The following is an 18,010-nucleotide window of genomic DNA, read 5'->3' as shown; positions in this document are numbered from 1 at the left end:
GGCACTGTCCTCCAGCCACTGACTGGTGTGCGGGGGGAGGGGTCCTGGTGCAATTCCTCCCCCGGGCCTCTGCTCTGAAGCTTCTCTCCCAGCTTGTGGGCTTGGATCCTAATTCCCATAGGCACCAACGTTTCCTGGATCTGGGCATAGAGACCAACTGTGCCCTGGCCTCAGCCCCAGCACTAGCCATGTGGCAATGCGCCCTCCCCCCCCAGCTAAATCCACTTGGAAATGGAGTCAGCTCACCCTTGCTAGCATCTGTCAGGCCTTATCTGGGCTGCATCATCATGCTGCCGGGGAACTTGAAGGCACCCCCCAAGGCCGGGCAGTAAGCCCCATTGGGCAGAGGGGGAAACTGAGGCACAGAATGACTAAGGGATTGTCCACGGTGAGATGGGGTGAGAAAAAGAGCTGGGAACTAAACCTGGGATCTCCTTCGCCCCAGGCCATAGCACTAACCACTGTACCCTCCTTCCTCCTATGCCCCTACTGAGCTCGGTACAGGGCCGCGCCAGCAATGGGGGTGCACTCTCGCTAGGAAGCAGTGTTATGTGTTGCTCATGACCCACCCACAGCAGCTCAAAACCAAGGCCCCGTACCGCCCCATGACGACGGTGCCTGGAACGCCCCATGGCAGCAGCAGAGCAAGAGCTCAGATCCTCCTACTCCAAAAGCCCTGCCCCATCCCGCCTAACTTGTGGGAAAATCCCCTTGAGCTGTGTGCAATACAGGGCTCATGACACAAGATGTGCCATCCTGAAGCCACCCAGTAGAGGGCAGTAGAGGGTGGTGCAGCTGTCCTAGGAGGATCCCTGGCTTCCTCTGTGCTCTGTTTATTCAGGGCCTGTTACTGCCCTGTCTCCTCCCCTTCCTCCCCCCCACCTACAGGTCTCGAATTCGAGAGTCGATCAAGCCAGGGAAATACGGTTACGGGAAGGTGCCGTTCGCGTTGCCCTTGCACAAGGAGACGGCGCCGCGGTTCAAGAGACACCCAGAGCCCCCGAGTGACCCGCTGCTGCTGCCCACCCAGGTCCCCAAGCACAAGGCTGAGGAAGCCCCAAGGCGGAAGAAAGAGCCACCGGCACAGGGCAAGCACCCTCCGCACCGCAAGCAGCAGAAGGCCGGGCCGGCGGAGGACTCCACGCCGTTCCAGGCTGGGGCACTGGCAGAGAACAGCTCAGAGCTGGCAGGGCAGGGGGCGAGGCCTGGACATGGCGGAGACAGGCCCACGCCTCACCGCCAGCCCCACACGACCGAGCAGGGCAGCGCCGGGCCACTGAAGGCCGAGGCCACGGCCGAGTCCCACGCAGGCCTCTCGGAGGAGGAGGAAAGTACTGGAGGGGACTGGAAGCCAGCCGCAGCGCCCCCAGGCCCCTCTCCCACGGAGCAGCCCTCCCTGCTTGCAGGCTGGGCTGTGGCAGCCACCCCAGGGCCCAGTGCGGGAGAGCCCCTGGCTCCAGAGGAGGAGACGGGTTGGCAGGAGCTGCGCCGGGGGGCTGGAGAGCAAGCGCCCGCTGAGCGCGGAGGGGGAGAGGGGCCTGGGGCTGGCAGGAGGGGCACCCAGCAGCCATTCCGCCCCCGGATGCCCGCGGGAGACAAGGCCCCGAGCAGCGGCCGTGCCCCTCGGCCCCGGGAGGAGCTGCCGCTTACGCACGTGGTGCTGCAGAACCACAGCGCCAGCGCGGAGCCGTCACTGGCGCCCAAGGAGCGTGGGGCAGGGGGCGGCCCCCGTGCTCACCATCGGGCCCCAAAACCCAGGCCTGAGGCTCCGCTGGAAGGAGCAGGCTCTGCCGACCCCCCGCCACGCTCCCATCCCCACCAACTGGCCAGGCCCCGCACCCAGCGGCAGAACGAGTACCACCCAGGCAGCTACGGCGCCCGGGCCCCTCAGAGCCTCTTCGTGGAGCAGCCCTCGCCTCGCCGGCCGGCAGAGCCAGACGTCTGGCTGCTCCACCGCGGCAGCCCCGTCCAGTTCCAGACCAGGGGGCAAAGGCCCAGGCCAGGCCTGCACCCAAGCCCCGAGGTGCCCCAGTGGAATCTCTACCACCCTGGCACAGAGACCTTCCACTGCGAGGGAGAGAGCAAGCAGTTCAAAGCCTGCAGGCAGGAGGTAAGGACCTCGGCTTTCCCTCCAGGGCACCAGATGCCGCAGCCTGGTGGGCCTAGAACTTAGAGCCCTCTACTGGAGAATCTCCATCCCTCACTGGCAGTACAGGGCATATGACACATAGGTGATCTGCCCAGCTTTCCTCTAGAAGCGGACAGTGCTCGGAACACATCCCCAGCCAGTTTATGGCAGTACTAGCCACCCCCTTCTTACAGGTGGCCCAAGGTCACTCAGCCCCGTTCAGAAAAGAGCCCAAGAGTTCTGACGCCTTCCTCCCCCACGTTAGCCAGCGGGGCTGACCGATCCCGTGGGGCAGGGCTCCTTTCTCAGTCCCAGTGTAGGAGTCCTCCGCGGGGCACGGCCGCCGGCAGGACTGAGCGCCGCTGAGCGGGCCAGGGAGGAGATGAGCAACGGGAGCTGGTTTCCTGCCAAGTTGCCCTTTTTGATGGGTGGGTTGGTTGAATACACGGCAAAAACCCCGGCAAGGTCGGGCCCAGCCGGCTCCAGCCAAGCCCCGCCGTGGTGTGCCGAGAGCGCAGGGCGTGTCAATCACCCGCTTAGGTAACGCCGGCCCAGCCTGGGGCCCAGAGCATGCTGGGAAGTGATTTAGGGGCGGCATTGTCTGTGGGCTGGGGGAAGAGAGGCCCGGGCGGCAGGACCCCCGGGGTCTCTCTGTCAGGGGAATGGGTGTCGCCTGGGTGGAGCAGAGAAGGGCCTCGGGGCCCCCTGCATCGCAGTGCGGTGGGGAGGGGGCACATCAGCTGTGCCCCACCCCAGAGGCAGCTGCATGTCGGAGCCCAGGGTGTCTGCAACGCGCCCTGGCGACGGGCGCTGCTGCCGGCGCCCCGGTGGGTACCCGTGGGGAGACCTGCGTGCCAGCCCAGCCTCCTTCCCTTCCAGCCGTGCCCCGCCGACCAGCCGGACGCCCGGGCCGTGCAGTGCGCTGCCTTCAACAGCCAGGAGTTCATGGGCCGCCTCTACCAATGGGAGCCCTTCACGGACGGTAAGGGACCGGGAGCCGGGACGGGGTTCCCATGGTTACGGGGAGGAGGGGGCAGTGGACCCTCGTGCAGTACCAGCTCAGTGCTCTGCTACGGGTTGGATTCCTAGGAGCTGCCTGCCTCTCTGGGGGGCGCTGCCTCTCCACAGCTCTGCCAGTGCCCCTCCGTCCCGACCCCAGCCCCCTTTGCTGGTAGAGCCCAGGGCTCCCCGCTTGCATAGCTTTGCAGGCGCCCCTCAGTGCTGCTCCACCGCCCTGCCCTCCTGCTCTAGCCCCAGGGCTGCTGCCCGGCGGCCCCGTGCCATGAACAAAGTGGGAAAGCAGCAGGCTCCTTTTGCACAGAGCCCAGAGCCTTGTTGGCCAAGCCCCTGCCCCCCTTGCTTAAGCCCTCAGTGCTCCCAGCTGGGGTGGGCAGCCGTGCCCCCCCCCCGCGCCCCGCCTTGCGTTGGTGGCTCGGGCCTGGTGCTCGGTTCCTGCTGCAGAGAAAGGTCCTGGCTCCCCCATGGCATTCGGGGACCCCTCTCGCTCTCTGGGCCTTTTCCTTGCTCCCTGGCGGGCCCAGGCTCTGCTTCCGATCCCCCTCGCTCCTGGCGGCCGGGTTGTTTGGTCTCTGCTCCTGGAGGACACATTTCCTGCAGCCACGGGGTGGTCGGGCCCGTGTGCACACGTGGTGATGGATGCGCCCAGCCGGGGCAGGGCGTGTTTACCTGTCGGCTCCCGGGTGACCCGCGCCGACGGGCGTGTTCGTGTCTCCCCGCCAAGGCAGCGGCTCAGGCTGTGGCAAACACATTTCCCTGGTGACAGAAGCCGACTGCCCCCGCTCCCTTGGCCCTTGTCTGATGAGCCGGTTCGTTCTCCGCGCTCGTCCGAAGCTGCTCGGGCGCTCGCCTGGCTCCGTCAGTTCGGGCAGGGACCGGGCGCAGTTCGGGAGCGTGATGGCGCGTGTCGTGGGCGGTGTGGGACCATGTGCCACGAGGCTGGAGCGTGGAGCTACACGTAAGCGTTGCGCGAGCGGGCAGGCCGGTGGTCACGGGCTCCTCCGGGCACGTGGCTTCCCACGAGCGGGAACCGCCTGTGCCTTGCTGGCTGTGTGCAGGGGCAAGGCCTTTTGTCTCTTAAATCCCCGTGTCCAGGGCACGTGGGAAGCCAATCAGCTGGAAAACTTCTCCACGGGGGGCCCTTGTGCTGAGGAAGCGATTGGGGGGACCCCCATGCAGGATGCTGGGACGTCCCATGTCCTGCCTCAGCGCATGAGTCTCTCTCTGTTCCCTTCCCCGCTCTTGAGCCCTGAGCAGGAGTGCGGGCGAGGGGGCGGGGGAGTCACCTCTCAGGTCTCGGGGGCAGCCCCAGCAGGACTGGGTGGGAATTAAATAATAATGCAAGAGCGTCACACTTCGAAAACCGTTTGCTTGGAGCTGGCGATGGTTCCACCCCAGGGAGAGCCCGGGGCGGTGCTGATGTGGCGGAAGCCAAAGCCTGGCCCCGATCCAGGGGGGGTGTCGGGGAGCAGCGCCGCGGGGACCAGGAGTGAACCTGATCCAGGTGGGCAGGGCTAGTTCTGCCAATTCCCCTGGGGGGGGGGAACAGGCTGGTTCCAATTCCCCTCAGGGGGCGGGGGGGTAACAGGTTGGTTCCAATTCCCCTCAGGGACAGGGGGGGTAACAGGCTGGTTCCAATTCCCCTCAGGGACGGGGGGGGGGGTAACAGGTTGGTTCCAATTCCCCTCAGGGACGGGGGGGGGGGGAGGGGGCGGGGGGGTAACAGGTTGGTTCCAATTCCCCTCAGGGACGGGGGGGGGGGGGTAACAGGCTGGTTCCAATTCCCCTCAGGGGGCGGGGGGGTAACAGGTTGGTTCCAATTCCCCTCAGGGACAGGGGGGGTAACAGGCTGGTTCCAATTCCCCTTGGGGACGGGGGGGGGGGTAACAGGCTGGTTCCAATTCCCCTTGGGGACGGGGGGGGGGGTAACAGGCTGGTTCCAATTCCCCTTGGGGACGGGGGGGGGGGTAACAGGCTGGTTCCAATTCCCCTTGGGGATGGGGGGTAACAGGCTGGTTCCAATTCCCCTTGGGGATGGGGGGGGTAACAGGCTGGTTCCAATTCCCCTTGGGGATGGGGGGGGTAACAGGCTGGTTCCAATTCCCCTTGGGGACGGGGGAGGGGGGTAACAGGCTGGTTCCAATTCCCCTCGGGGACGGGGATGGGGCGGGGTAGGTTGATTCTGAGCCAGGCAGCCTTAGCCAATTCTAACCTGGAGCACTGGGGTCACTTCTAATCTCATTCGAACTGGTTCCGCTGGTCACTACTGGGAACCCTGGGGGTGCCTTCTGTTAACTCAGCACCCCCCTCTGGCTACAGGCAGCCGCTCTGTTCCCAGCCACTGGGTCCCTGGCAGAAACGCTGCCCCTGGGACCCACCCCCCTCCCATGGGCGGGGTGAGCACCCAGGAGTCCGGGCACCCAGCTCCCCCGCCCAACCCTCCCCCCAAAGCTCTAGCTCCAGTTGACTTGGGGCCAGGCTGGGACTTTTCAGCACCAAGCGAATGGGATGCAGGAAAGTAGCCACTGGGTGTGGGGGGCCAAGTGGGAATTGGGGTCAGTCCCCCGTCTCCCTGCTGCGGTGCCCGCTCTGCTCACCCCCCAGCTCCCTTGCCCTCTGCCCCCATTGCCCTCGTCCCCGGGTCTGTGGCACAGGGGCTGGCAGGTGTTTTTCACGAGTTCGGTAGATCCAGCCTTTTCGGCCGTAATCCCCTTTCGCAGGGCCCCGCGCCCACCCCACTGCCCACCCTGCTAGTCTGACCCCCCCAGGACCGCCCACCCAGCTCAATCATCAGGCAGCCCAGGGGCGGTGGGACTCCAGGTCTCATGCCAGGCCCCCACGGGCTCCCCGCCTTCCCCCACTCTTCTTCTTCGTCCTTTTATTTCCCCGTCGCGTCTCTGCCTCTGTCATTCTTCCTTTCCCTCCTTGTCGTCTCCTTCTCTCTCCTCCTTTTCCTCCGTCTCTCCTCCTTTTCCTTCCTTTTCTCCTTCCTTTCCCTCCTTGTCGTCTCCTTCTCTCTCCCCCTCTCCCTCCTCCCCCGTCTCCTCCTCCTCCTCTCCTCCTCCTCCTTTTCCTCCTCCTCCTCTCTCTCTCTTTTCTTTTCCCTCCTTTGTCTTTTCCTCCTCCTCCTCCACCCTCTGTTGTCCATTCACTTTTCTTTCTTTCTTTCTTTCTTTCTTTCTTTCTTTCTTTCTTTCTTTCTTTCTTTCTTTCTTTCTTTCTTTCCACCTGACTCTTCCCTCCCCCCCAGAAGACCCCTTGGCACACAATCTCTTGCCAGAGCCCTCTTGCCCACCCGTCCATGCTCTCCCTGCCCGGCACGGCACTGTTTGAATGATGTGCATAGCAAATTGATTCAGGGCTGGAAGATTTACGGCCAGCTGACACGACCCTGTTCCCTGGGCGCTAGGCACAGCAGAAGCAGAAGCTGCGTGACTGAGCTCCTAACCCCTCTGCCTTCCCTGGCATGGGGAGAGCTCATCTCACCCCCTTCCCCAGCTGGAGGCGCTGGCTCCCCTCCCCATGCCCTGCCCTCGGTGAGGCTGCCACTGGGCTGTTAGCTGTCAGGCTGCTCCCAAAAGGATCTTTATCAGATCCCTTTCTAATCCCAGCCCAGCCGCATCTCCATTAATCACCCTTTGTCCTGCTCCGGCCCTGCCTCTCTGGGGATTTCAAAGCACTTTACAGGAGGAACCAACCTCCCTGGGAGGTAGGGAAAGGGACCTTTGTTCCCATTTTACAGGTGGGGGAACTGAGGCACAGAGCAGGGGATGCGACTGGCCCAGTATCACACAGCGGGTCAGGGGCAGAGCTGGCAGTCCTGGTGCCCAGTTCCCTGCTCTAACCACTGGGCCACACTCCCCAGGGCTCAGGCATGGGTCATGCTGCTTTTGGCCCCACGCTGAGCTCATCTCGGAGCCAGGGAGCAGGGTCCCCTTGTGCCGAGCTGAGCAGCTGGGGGGTAGGGTAGTTAGTGAAACCCTGAGCCGCAAGCACCGGCCAGTCCCCGGCATCAGCAGCTTTAGCCAGCTAATGCAAGGACGTGGCTTGTTCGTGGCCGGGGCCGGACCAGCCAGGAGTCTGATTAGCTCAGCGCAGCTGGGGCTTTTCGCGGGCCAGGCTACTGCTAATCCAATTCCACAGCAGCATCAAAGGCAGACGCTTTCTCCCCCCCCCGCCACTCCCCCGGATCCCTTCCAGGGTGAATTTGCCAGTGCCGCCCCCATTTGGATCCGGAACTGATCCCCTTCGACCGACCGATCCAGCCCCGGCACGCTGTCCCCCCCCCGCAATCTCGCCGGCCCTGCGGGTTCGGAGCCTGGTGCTTTTTATTAGGGGCGCGGGAGGTGGTCTGTCTCTCAGCCCCGAAAGCGAGCCAGAGGCCAGGAGGCTGTGCGGAATCTGCCCTCCCTCCCTCCCTCCCTCGGCGTGGGCCCCTGCCCCGCACATCTGCCTTTCTCCCGCCCGTGCCCAGCCAGCCCCACGCCGCCGAGTCCAGCCGGGGGCCGAGGACGTGCGGGATGAATGGTGTTTCTGTTCAGACACTGTGTTCTTTTCAGCCGCTGAGACAGCACGTTGGAAAAGCAAACCCAGGCTGGTTATTCTTGTTCGAGGGCCCCGCGCCGGCTGCGCCTCTCCCCTTCCCTCCCACCCGAGCTGGCACCGGGGGGCATCTGAGCGCTGGCTCTGCTGTGGGAGGGCCATGCCACGCCGTGGGGCAGGGCTGGGGCCTCTCACCTGCCCCTCTGGTGCATGTTTCATGTCCAGCGGCTGGGAAGCACCCTGGGCAGCATCCGACGCCCTGATCCCCACAACGTGCCCGGGCAAGAGGAGGTGCCAGGCAGGGTCAGCCCCGGGGGCCCAGGGACAGAGCAGTTCTGGGCCAAAGTCCCCCTCCCCCACTGCCTTTCCCTTGTCCGACAGGAGGGTCAGAGCTCCATTGGGTCAGGTCCCTCCGGATCAGCATCAGAACTTGGTGGGCTCAGGTCCATCTGGGGCAGAACTTGGCTTTGGGTCTTCCTGGATCCGGGTCAGAACGTGGTGGATTTCAGTCCTTGGGGGTCTGAATGTGGGGGGTTCCAGTCCTTGGGGGGGTTCCAGTCCTTCGGGGTCAGAACAAGGGGGGTTCCAGTCCTTGGGGGGGTTCCAGTCCTTGGGGGTCCGAACGTGGGGGGTTCCAGTCCTTGGGGGGGTTCCAGTCCTTGGGGGTCCGAACGTGGGGGGTTCCAGTCCTTGGGGGTCTGAACGTGGGGGGTTCCAGTCCTTGGGGGGGTTCCAGTCCTTCAGGGTCAGAACAAGGGGGGTTCCAGTCCTTGGGGGGGTTCCAGTCCTTCGGGGTCCGAACGTGGGGGGGTTCCAGTCCTTCGGGGTCAGAACAAGGGGGGTTCCAGTCCTTCGGGGTCCGAACGTGGGGGGGTTCCAGTCCTTCGGGGTCAGAACAAGGGGGGTTCCAGTCCTTGGGGGTCCGAACGTGGGGGGTTCCAGTCCTTGGGGGGGTTCCAGTCCTTCAGGGTCAGAACAAGGGGGGTTTCGCTTTGTTGGGCTCTGGATCGGACCTCGGTGGGTCCATGGGCATCTGGGTCAGAACTTGGTAGGTGTGGGTCCCTCCAGATGTGGCTCGGAGCTTGGTGGCGTTGGGCCCCCCTGGGTCGCGGTCAGAACTCGGTGGCTCTGATTCATCCTATCACTGTCCCATCTAGTTCCAGACCCGCCCCCCACCCCCAGCCTGGTGACGAACCTGCGGCCTCATTATGTCCCTGACAGTCGCAAACCCCCCCCCCCCCCCCCCCCGTTGACTGTTCTGAATGTTGCCTCCATCCCCTGCCTGCCCTGGTGCTCACCATCTGGCGGGGCCCACTCTTTGCTCCTGCCAGGGGGCTGAGCCCTTGAACCTCTGGCCCTGGAGTTAAAAGGAGGGACTGTCAGCGAGCAGCAGTAGCAGGGTGTTATCCTTGCGTTATCCCAGTGGGATAGTGTCATTCACCCCCATGCTCCAAGGCAGCTCGGGGCAGGCAGATGGCTCAGGAGAAGACGACCCCGGGTAGATTAAAAAGAGGCTTTCGACTGCTGTGTTTTGCTGCAGGGCCAGGGGACCCAGCGGTGGGGGGGACGCAAAGGAGAGAAAGGGAACAGGGTCCCCTTACAGCCTGTGTGAGCCCTCGCGCGACGCTGCCGCGCTCTGGACGACAGACGAGGCCGCTCCGGCTGGGAAGGGGATGCCATCCTCCTCTTGTGCCCTGAAAAGGGCTTGTGGGGCGGGGGGGTCAAAGCCACCTTTGCGTACTGCTGAGAGGGAGGGGAGGCCGCCAGCCGGATGCAGAATCTGGATTGAAACCAGCCTTTGCCCCCCCCCGGTTTGCCCCCGTCTGGATGCGGCCACGTGCCCCCCTCCGCTGTCCCACGCACCCTCCCCGTCGGTGCCCGCGCTCGGGTTACAGCCGGGGCAGCTCGGCCACTTCCTGCAGCTCCACAGCCGGAATCAATCACCCGGCGGGCAGGGGCGGAGGGGGAGGAAGCGCGGGGCCCTGCCGACGTTTGCTGCGAAGTATGCGGTGATCTGTCAGGCCGGGGCGCTCGGCCAGGAACTCCCCGGGGGGGCGCACGGCGGAGGGAGCCCGGAGATCAGGTGCTAGTGACCTTGGCGGGGGGCGGCTCACCCTGGCTCCTGGGCCTCGATGAGTGCTCGGGCAGGGACCCGCCTTTGGGGGCCACTCAGGCCCGGGGTGAAACTCCGACAGGCCTATGGGATTGAGGCGCCTCCGGGTTATTCCCCCCCCCCCCCCAGTGACTTAGGCACGGCCGGACCAGCTTTTTTAAAGGCATTTCAACCCCTGGCTCCAGCCTCGGGAGGAGGGGATGCGAGGAGCTCGTCTACGTGTGGCTGGGGGTGTGACTGAGCCCAGACGGGGGGGCCGGGGCCACCCGCTGCAGCTGTGCACCCCAGCTGCTGGTGAGACGTACCCCCAGTGTCCCCGCACGATGCTAGACCTGGCTGCAGATGCTGCCTGCAAATGAACATCCCTGTCCAGCCACCCCCGGCTCATCCTGCCCTGGGAAGGGAGGGAGGGTCCGGCCAGGGAGCCAGGCCTGCGGAAGAGGGCACGGAGGGATGGGAACGGGCGCAGGGACGTTTGGGTTGGACGCCGGCGAGCAGAGTCCTCCCGAGTGATTAACGACCTGCGAAGAATGATGGCGCTGGAAAAAGAGGGGCAACCGGCCAGGCTGGGCCGGAGTCCTCTCCCGCACATGTTCCCCCGCCCTCCCTCCCCCGTCTCCCTCCTTCCCTCCCCCGCTTCATCCCTGTTCTCCCCCCTCCGGTCCCTCAGCGAGGCCCCTAATCCCACTCCCTGCAGAACGTGCCTGGGACACCGGCTGCAGGGGGCAGACCCCAAGGCAGGCGGAGAACACGGCCGTGGGGCGGGGGGGTGTTCAGGTGTGCACCCAGCAATTCCAATTCCCGGCCTGTCTCCCGCGGGGCAGCCGCTGTCCTGTGTAAGCGCTACCCCCCGCCGGCGGCGGACCCAACCGAGACGCCAGCGAAACGGGGAGAGGCGCAGCCGCACCCGAACGCTGACCCGGTTTTCAGTCCGGCCCTTTCCCCAGGCGGTGGGGAGACCCGCACGGCCCGGCCCGGCTTTCTCCGGATGCGCCAGGGCCGAGCCGCGGTCCCCGAGCTCGTCTCCGCGGCCGGGCGGCAGGGAGGTGTCCGTTGGAAAACGCTCCTGCCCGGTGCTGAGAGCAGGCGAAGATCCCGCGGAGAGCAGAGGGCAGAACCGCAGCTCGGCTCAGCCCTTCGCTTCCTTGGCAGCCCCCCGGGAAGGGCTTTCGCCAAGGCGTTTGGAGAGCCCAGAGCCCTCTGCCCTGCCTGGTGCTCCACGGCAGCGGGAGTTTGCCAGCCCCCCCGGCAGGCGGCTCTCCCAAGCAAGTGGCAATCCGGACCCCACTTGGCTCGGGTCAGTCTGATTTCCCAAAGCAGCTGGCCGGCCGAGCAGCCGCCCCAACGCTCTGCAGGAGAGTGGAGCGTGGCGGGGGGGATCTTCGTTTCCAGGAGCTGAGTTAACATTTCCCGGCCGGCCCTTGTCTGCTGCTAGAGCCGTAGCCCCGGAGCGTCTCCCCTGCTTGTGGGACCCCCGTGGAGATGGGCCACAAAGGCCTGGAAAGACGGATGGATGGAGGAGCCGGGACTGCTGATGTGACCCAGGACCCCGGAGAAAGAGCGGGGAATCAATCCTGGCTCTTCGGCAGCCCAGGCTAGTGCGCTAACCACTGGGCCTTGCTGCCTAAGCCTCCTGCCGACCCCTAGTGACAAAGCCAAGCTGGGCACTGGCTGCTCTCCAGCCCCCAGAGCTGCACAGTGCAGCTTTTGGCCAGCCACCGCGTTCTCATGCTCCTGGAGGGACGCCCTCCCGTCCCAGCTACTCATGGGCCCGGGGGGCTAGTGAGCAAGGACCGAAGGCTGGACGGTCAAGCCAGCCCCATCCCAAGTAGAACTCAGAGACTGATCTCAGTGGCTGTGTCTAGACTGGCCAGTTTTTCCGGAAAATCAGCCACTTTTCCGGAAAAACGTGCCAGCTGTCTACACCGGCCGCTTGAATTTCCGCAAAAGCACCGACGATCTCATGTGAGATTGTTAGTGTTCTTGCGGAAATACTAAGCTGCTCCCGTTCGGGCAAAAGTCCTTTTGCGCAGGCCAGTGTAGACAGCTCAGATTTGTTTTCCGCATTTTCGCGACCGGGGCTTTTTTGCGGAAAAGCGCGTCTAGATTGGCACGGACGCTTTTCCGCAAAAGTGCTTTTGCAGAAAAGCGTCCGTGCCAATCTAGACGCTCTGTTCCGAAAATGCTTTTAACGGAACACTTTTCCGTTAAAAGCATTTCCGGAAAATCATGCCAGTCTAGACGTAGCCAGTGCGTCTACACTGCGGCGCTATTTCGGGATACTTCTGGTATCTCGACACAACTATTCCGGGTCGCGACAGCGGGCCCGTGATTCCGAAATAGTTTTTGAACTCACGGGCGCGCGGTTCCAACGTCCCGGCAAGCCTTGTCCCACGAGGGCGAAGGGCCGTTTCGGAAGAGCGCTTTATTTTGACATGACGTGACGAAACACGCTATTTCGAAGTGCACGTGGAAGAAGCCACGCAAATCGAGCCACGTCACACGTGCAGCTGATTTCGAAATTGGGAGCGTCTACACAGCACTTCTTTCGACACAGAGCACTCCTCCCCCTTCCCTTGCTCCTCGTCCGAGGAGGGCTGCAGGCGTTGGAGGAAGCTGTCCTCCTGTTTGGCAGCATTTCGACATTCTGCCGAAATAACGGCCGGCTGTGTAGACGCACCCGAAGCGATTTTGAAATAACGTTGCTGTGTAGACGCGGACGAAGCGATTTCGAAATAACGTTGCTGTGTAGACGCGGACGAAGCGATTTCGAAATAACGTTGCTGTGTAGACGCACCCGAAGCGAGGGAGAAGCGCGCCGGAAAGGACTGCCCCCCCTCCTTCTGTGCTTCGGCTGAAGGCAAGTTTGGGGGCCCACGGAGGGGCCTTTTCACCCAGGAGCTCGGCCTGGAAGACCTGGCTGTCCTTTCGGGACGCCTGCGCTGGCCGTGGAGCCGACGGGGCCGGCTTGGCAGGGCGACTTCAACGCAGCACGGAGCAGGCCGGGGGAAATGCGGAGCAGGCACGTAAGCTCCACCGGGGTGAAGCCGGACTGAGCCGAAAGCAGAGCCCCCTCCCCCAACCCCTCCCCCTGCGTATTATTTCTGCTCCCAGCCAATATTTGGATTTCTGCTAGACGAGGGGGGTGGGGAGGCGGGGGGAGGGGCTCACACAAAAAGCCCTTTGTTCCCTGCCCCGCTGGCAGCCCCACGGCTTTGCCAGCCGGCGAAAGGGGGCAGCGCAAGGCCAATCGCGGGCGGGGGGGCGGGGGGAACGCGGGGGATGTTGGTGATAAATCACCCCCGAGCCGGCTGCTCTTAGTAAAATAAACTCTGGAAAATGTTAAAAAGTCTTGGCTGCTGCCCCCGGCCGGAACGGGGGGGGGGGGGCAGAGGGAGTTAACCCTTCGCAGGGCGGCGGGCGCGGGGGCTGTGGGGGGGGGTTGGGAAAGGCGAGACAAGCGGGGCATTCGATTGCCCCCCCATCCCGTCTCATCACCAAGCCCAGAGAGAAGGACCAGCTGAGCAGAGATGCCCTTGGGAACAGCCCCCGGGGTGCCCAACGGAAGGGACGCTCGCCTGTGAATCCGGGGCAGGCCAGAGGGGCTATGCTGGGGGGGCACAGTAGGGGGCGCTCTGCCTTCTGAGTCACTGCGGTGCGCGGGGGCGCTGGGCTGCAGGGGGCTGGAGGGGCCTGCCCGGCCGTCCCCAGCCCTGGCTCTGTGTCGTGGCAGTGCGGGGCTCCCAGCGCTGCGAGCTGAACTGCCGGCCCGTGGGCTACCGCTTCTACGTGCGGCACACGGAGAAGGTGCAGGACGGGACGCCCTGCGAGGCTGCCTCCCTCGACATCTGCGTGGCCGGAGAGTGCTTGGTAAGTGCAGCCCGGCCCGGTGGGGAGGGGGCGGGGGGACAGGCAAGGGGGGGGCTCTGTGCCGGGGGGGGCCAAGACCCCCCCAGCTCCAGAGCCCGCCCATGACTGGGATTCAATGGAGGGGGAACAGGGCAGACTGTGGAGTGTCCGGGTCTGAGCAGCAGGCCGGGAGCCAGGAGTCTGGGGTTCTCTTCCTGGCGCGGCCACTGACACCCACAGTGGCCTTCGGCGAGTGGCTCCGCGCCTCGGTTTCCCCCTTGGCACAAAAGGAGGAGGTGGGGGAGGAGGGAGATACAGCGCCTGTGATCCAGGCCCTGGGGGAAGGATGCCCTCAGCCCCCTACCAACCACTCGGCTCCCTCTGTGGTGTCCCCCTCCGTCCCCCAATGAAACGTGCGGGGGTGGTGTCATGGGGCCAGCGTGTGGCAGATGGGGGCGATGTGCTCATGCCTCTCTGGGCTGATTGAGTTCGGCTGGGCGGGCGGGGCCGGTCTGTGGGCAGCCCCGGGAGAGTGGGGGTGGCCCTGTAAGTTTCTCCAGGGCAGCAGGGACTCACCTGCTCCCTCTCCTCTTCCCTGGGGAGGGGCTGCTCCGAGGCCGGCTTGGGGGGCGGGGAGAGAGCCAGGAGGTCGGGCACTGAGCGTGTTGGGCCTCAGCCCTGCTCCCAGGGCGGGGAGGCCCGGGGCTGTAGCATGGCCGGGGCAGGGAGGTGCATGTACCATGGGGGGCGGGGTCTAGGGAGCACGGGCGTGGCGGGAAGGGCCCTCGCCGTGGCTCCGTCCCACCCCCAGGCCTGTCTCGCCCCGCAGAGCCCCGGCTGCGACGGGGTCCTGGGCTCCAACCAGACGCAGGACAGCTGCGGGGTGTGCGGGGGCGACCACTCCACCTGCAAGCTGGTGGTGGGCAACTTCAGCGACTCCCACGTGCCCATCGGCTACCACAAGATCCTCGAGATCCCCCCGGGCGCCACCAGGATCAACGTGACCGAGATGACCCGCAGCCCCAACTACCTGGGTACGGCTGGGGCACGCCGGGGGCAGGGCGGGCGGGGCCGCCTGCTGCTCTCTCCGGACTGGGCTCGTCTCACAGCCAGGCGTGCGAAGTCCGCACGGACTCGTGCATCTGGACACGGCACACACGGGCGCTCGCACAGAGTGCACCTGAGACCGTGCAAGCCACCGGTGCGCTGTCTTCTGCGAGCCACTAGTGGGCCCCCCAAGGTGGCTTCCCTCCCTGAGCCAGGAGCCATGGGCTGCTCACACAGAGCACGGCAGGGTCCCAATCCAGCACCGCGGGGTCCGGAGCCGATCCTGGGCCCGGGACGCTTACCCCTCCCCCCCACACGCCTGCTTTCTGCCCCCAGCCCTGAGGAGCCGCTCTGGCAAGTCGATCATCAACGGCAACTGGGCGGTGGATCCCCCGGGGCGCTACGAGGCGGGCGGCACCGTCTTCGTGTACACCCGGCCGGGCCACGAGGAGCCCCGCGGGGCGGGAGAGTCGCTGGCAGCCGAGGGGCCCACCACTGAACCCATTGATGTGTATGTGAGTACGGAGGGCCCCTCGTGGCGGGGGGCAGCGTGTGCCCTAGAGGCCAATAGGGGAGCAGGGAGCGAGTCTAGACCCTGGGGACAGTGGGGAGGTGTCGGGGGGGGGGTCGTAGGCCTGGCGGGGGTCCTGGGGAAGGGGTGGGCAGAGGAGCAGCCGGCTGGCGAGTGTGGGGCAGGCTGCGCGCTGGGGGGGGAGGTGTGGAGGCTGCAAGGCGGCCCGCTGGACCGCGCTTCCCCCTCAACGCCCTGCTTGAGCCGCTCTCTGTCGTTTCCCCCAGATGATCTTCCAGCAGGACAACCCTGGTGTCACCTACCGCTTCTTCCTGGCCGTGGCCACGCCGGACAGCCCCAGCCACGCCCCCCACGGCCGCCGGCAGGACGTCAGTAAGCAGCCCCCTTTTCCCCTTCACACTGGGGGGGCCTTTCACCTCCCATCATCCCCTGGGGCTTCCCCCCAACACCCCTCAGGTAGCCTTCACCTCCCTAGCACCCTCTGGGGGGCCCTTTACCCCCCATCGCCCTTGGAGGGGCCTTCGCTTCCCTAACCCCCCAGGGGGCCCTTTCCCCCGTGGTGAGTGTGATACTCGGGGACCCCAGGGGAGCCTGCTGAGGTCACTCAACGAGGGTGCCCGGCTGCCCCGTTTCTGGGTAGGGAGTGAAGGGGAAAAGGGGCCTCCAGGGCGCTGGGGAGGTGAACGCACCCCAGAGGGTGACGGGGGTCAAAGGGCCCCACAAGGAACAGCTGAGTGCGGACGCCCTCGCCTGCTGTTTGGAAATAGCTCCTAGCGACTCCTCCCCAGGGCCTCCCGGGGCTCTACAGGGAGGTAGCGCGTCCACATGACAGGAGCCTGCCTCGGGGTCATTTCCAGGCTTCCTGTCGTGTAGACGCACTATTTCAAAATCAGCATTTCGGAGTATTTCTTCCGGAATGGCTTGTTTCCATATGCGCTGCCGTGTAGACATACCTCCGAGTCCAGCCCACCCCAGGCCTTTGACGTACCCAGCGCAGGCCACCCCCGGACGCCCCAGTCACACACAGGGCTACCAGGCCTGGACACAGGACCTGCCCTGGCCAGGAATATTTCAGGCCTTGCTCCAAACACATGGGGTATGTCTCCATTGCCGAGTTTTGTCGGAAAAACAGCCAGTTTTCTGACAAAACCTGAGTAACGTCCACGCTGCAGTCGCGTTCTTTCGAAAGTAAATCGAAGGAACAGAGGGGGTTTTCCGGAGTTGGTAAACTTCCTTCTACAAGGAAGAAACCTTTTGGGGGAAGAGGGAGTTCTTTCGCAAGAAGAGGGAAGAGGAGAAAGCACAGGTGCCCTGGTGGCCGCTCTGCCCGTAGTCATCACAGCTGACATGTGAGAGAGCGTCCATTCAGTGGACGCTATCTGTCGAAAAAGCAGATCGCTTTTTTGCTGCGCTTTGGCAGTGTGGACGCGCTCTTTCGGAAAACGTTTTTTCGGAAGATCTCTTCCGGAACAGCTTCTGCCGAAAGAAGCCTGCAGCCTAGACATAGCCATGCTTACAGCCACGGCTTGTGACCTGAACTCCCATGAGTTATAAAAGGAGAAAAAGGGAGCACTGGTGAAAAGCTCAGTGCGCACACACACGTGAGTTCAGTTCTTGAGGGTTGGTGACACAGCCCCGAGTGGGTGATCTGGAAGCTGCAAAAAGGCCTTTTCAAATGTAGCCCGTGGGAATAGTCCAGAATCCGTTTCCAGATTGATTCTAGCCCATGACTGGGACCTCCGTCCTCCTGACTTAGGTTTCCCTGTATAAAACCTCAAGCAGATCCAAGACCCTAAGTCAGCGCTGGGCAACCGAGGCTAGTGAGGGGTCCGCACGAGCAGCCTCCTTCATGTCAGTGGGCCGCCAGCTGGTCGGAACCGAGACGGTTTTCCGGAACGGGGTTGTTTGCTAGCGGCGTTTGCGCACGTAGAACACGCGGGGGGTGCCGATGGGACCGTAGCTGCAGAGGGAGCGTGCGGCACTCGCACCGTTGTGTGCAATCCGCACGCCCCTCCCTGCACGTGCCCTGGCTTTGTGTGTGTGTCACTCTTGGAGAATGGGTAGGGAACAAACCCTACCCCGACGGAACCGAGCGGAATCCGGCAACCCGAGGCCAGGGGCAGCAGTAACCAAAATGTCTCGCGGGCCGCGCACAGAACCCGCTAGGCCGCAAGCTGACCTCCGCCGTCCTGCGTCAGTATCCATCACAGGGCGCCGGGATATCCGGGGATCTCATTTCTCATGGCTGGCAGCTTTCCCCCGGAGCATCCAAGCAGCTGGGAGACAAACAGGATACTGTCCAGAGAGACTTTATTCCTTCCCAGCGGGCTTTTGACCTGGCAATCAGCGCAAGGGAATTTATCCACGCCCCGCTTCCCGTGCAGAGGACCACGCCCTGCTCAGGGGCCTATGACCGATAATACCAGGGCAGTCTCCTGCCATCAGAAACGGGACTGTTCCCTTGGGAGCGGGACTCCGAGCTGTGGCTTCACACCGGGGCTTGAGTGTTCTCATCCCCACCTTCCCCGCTGAGCAAACACCTTCCCCACTCCGGCTCGGCCACGGCTCCTTGGCAGTTCACAGTCCTGCTCCAACCTAAGCAACAGCCCCACTGCTCATCCAGCGTCAGCCCGCCAGCCCCGGGTCCCTCGGCCCACGCGCTGCAGAGCCCTTCCTGGCCACAGTTTAATCAGGTGCCCGACCCTGCACTCCCTGCCCGGGGCCTGTCAGTCCTCCTGGGGGCCCTTCGCCTCTCATCACCCCTGGGGGCCTGCACCTCCCT

At 64.4% G+C, this 18,010-nt stretch overlaps 1 protein-coding gene across 3 annotated transcripts in view; it reads left to right on the top strand.

The window, feature by feature from the left end:
• ADAMTSL4 (ADAMTS like 4) overlaps positions 1-18,010 on the top strand; it is a 65,466-nt gene that overhangs the window by 37,804 nt on the left and 9,652 nt on the right. For all 3 annotated transcript variants that reach the window (XM_089772671.1, XM_089772669.1, XM_089772670.1), the window contains exons 5-10: positions 889-2,110; positions 3,008-3,110; positions 13,534-13,670; positions 14,479-14,683; positions 15,033-15,211; positions 15,495-15,600. In XM_089772671.1, coding sequence (XP_089628797.1) covers positions 889-2,110; positions 3,008-3,110; positions 13,534-13,670; positions 14,479-14,683; positions 15,033-15,211; positions 15,495-15,600 — 1,952 coding nt within the window. The remainder of the gene's footprint in view (positions 1-888; positions 2,111-3,007; positions 3,111-13,533; positions 13,671-14,478; positions 14,684-15,032; positions 15,212-15,494; positions 15,601-18,010) is intronic.

Source organism: Pelodiscus sinensis, chromosome 22, assembly GCF_052426305.1.
Source record: "Pelodiscus sinensis isolate ZL-2025 chromosome 22, ASM5242630v1, whole genome shotgun sequence".
NCBI lineage: Eukaryota > Metazoa > Chordata > Testudines > Trionychidae > Pelodiscus > Pelodiscus sinensis.
Note: the sequence above shows the minus strand (reverse complement) of the source record. Positions and strands in the feature narration are given on the sequence as shown.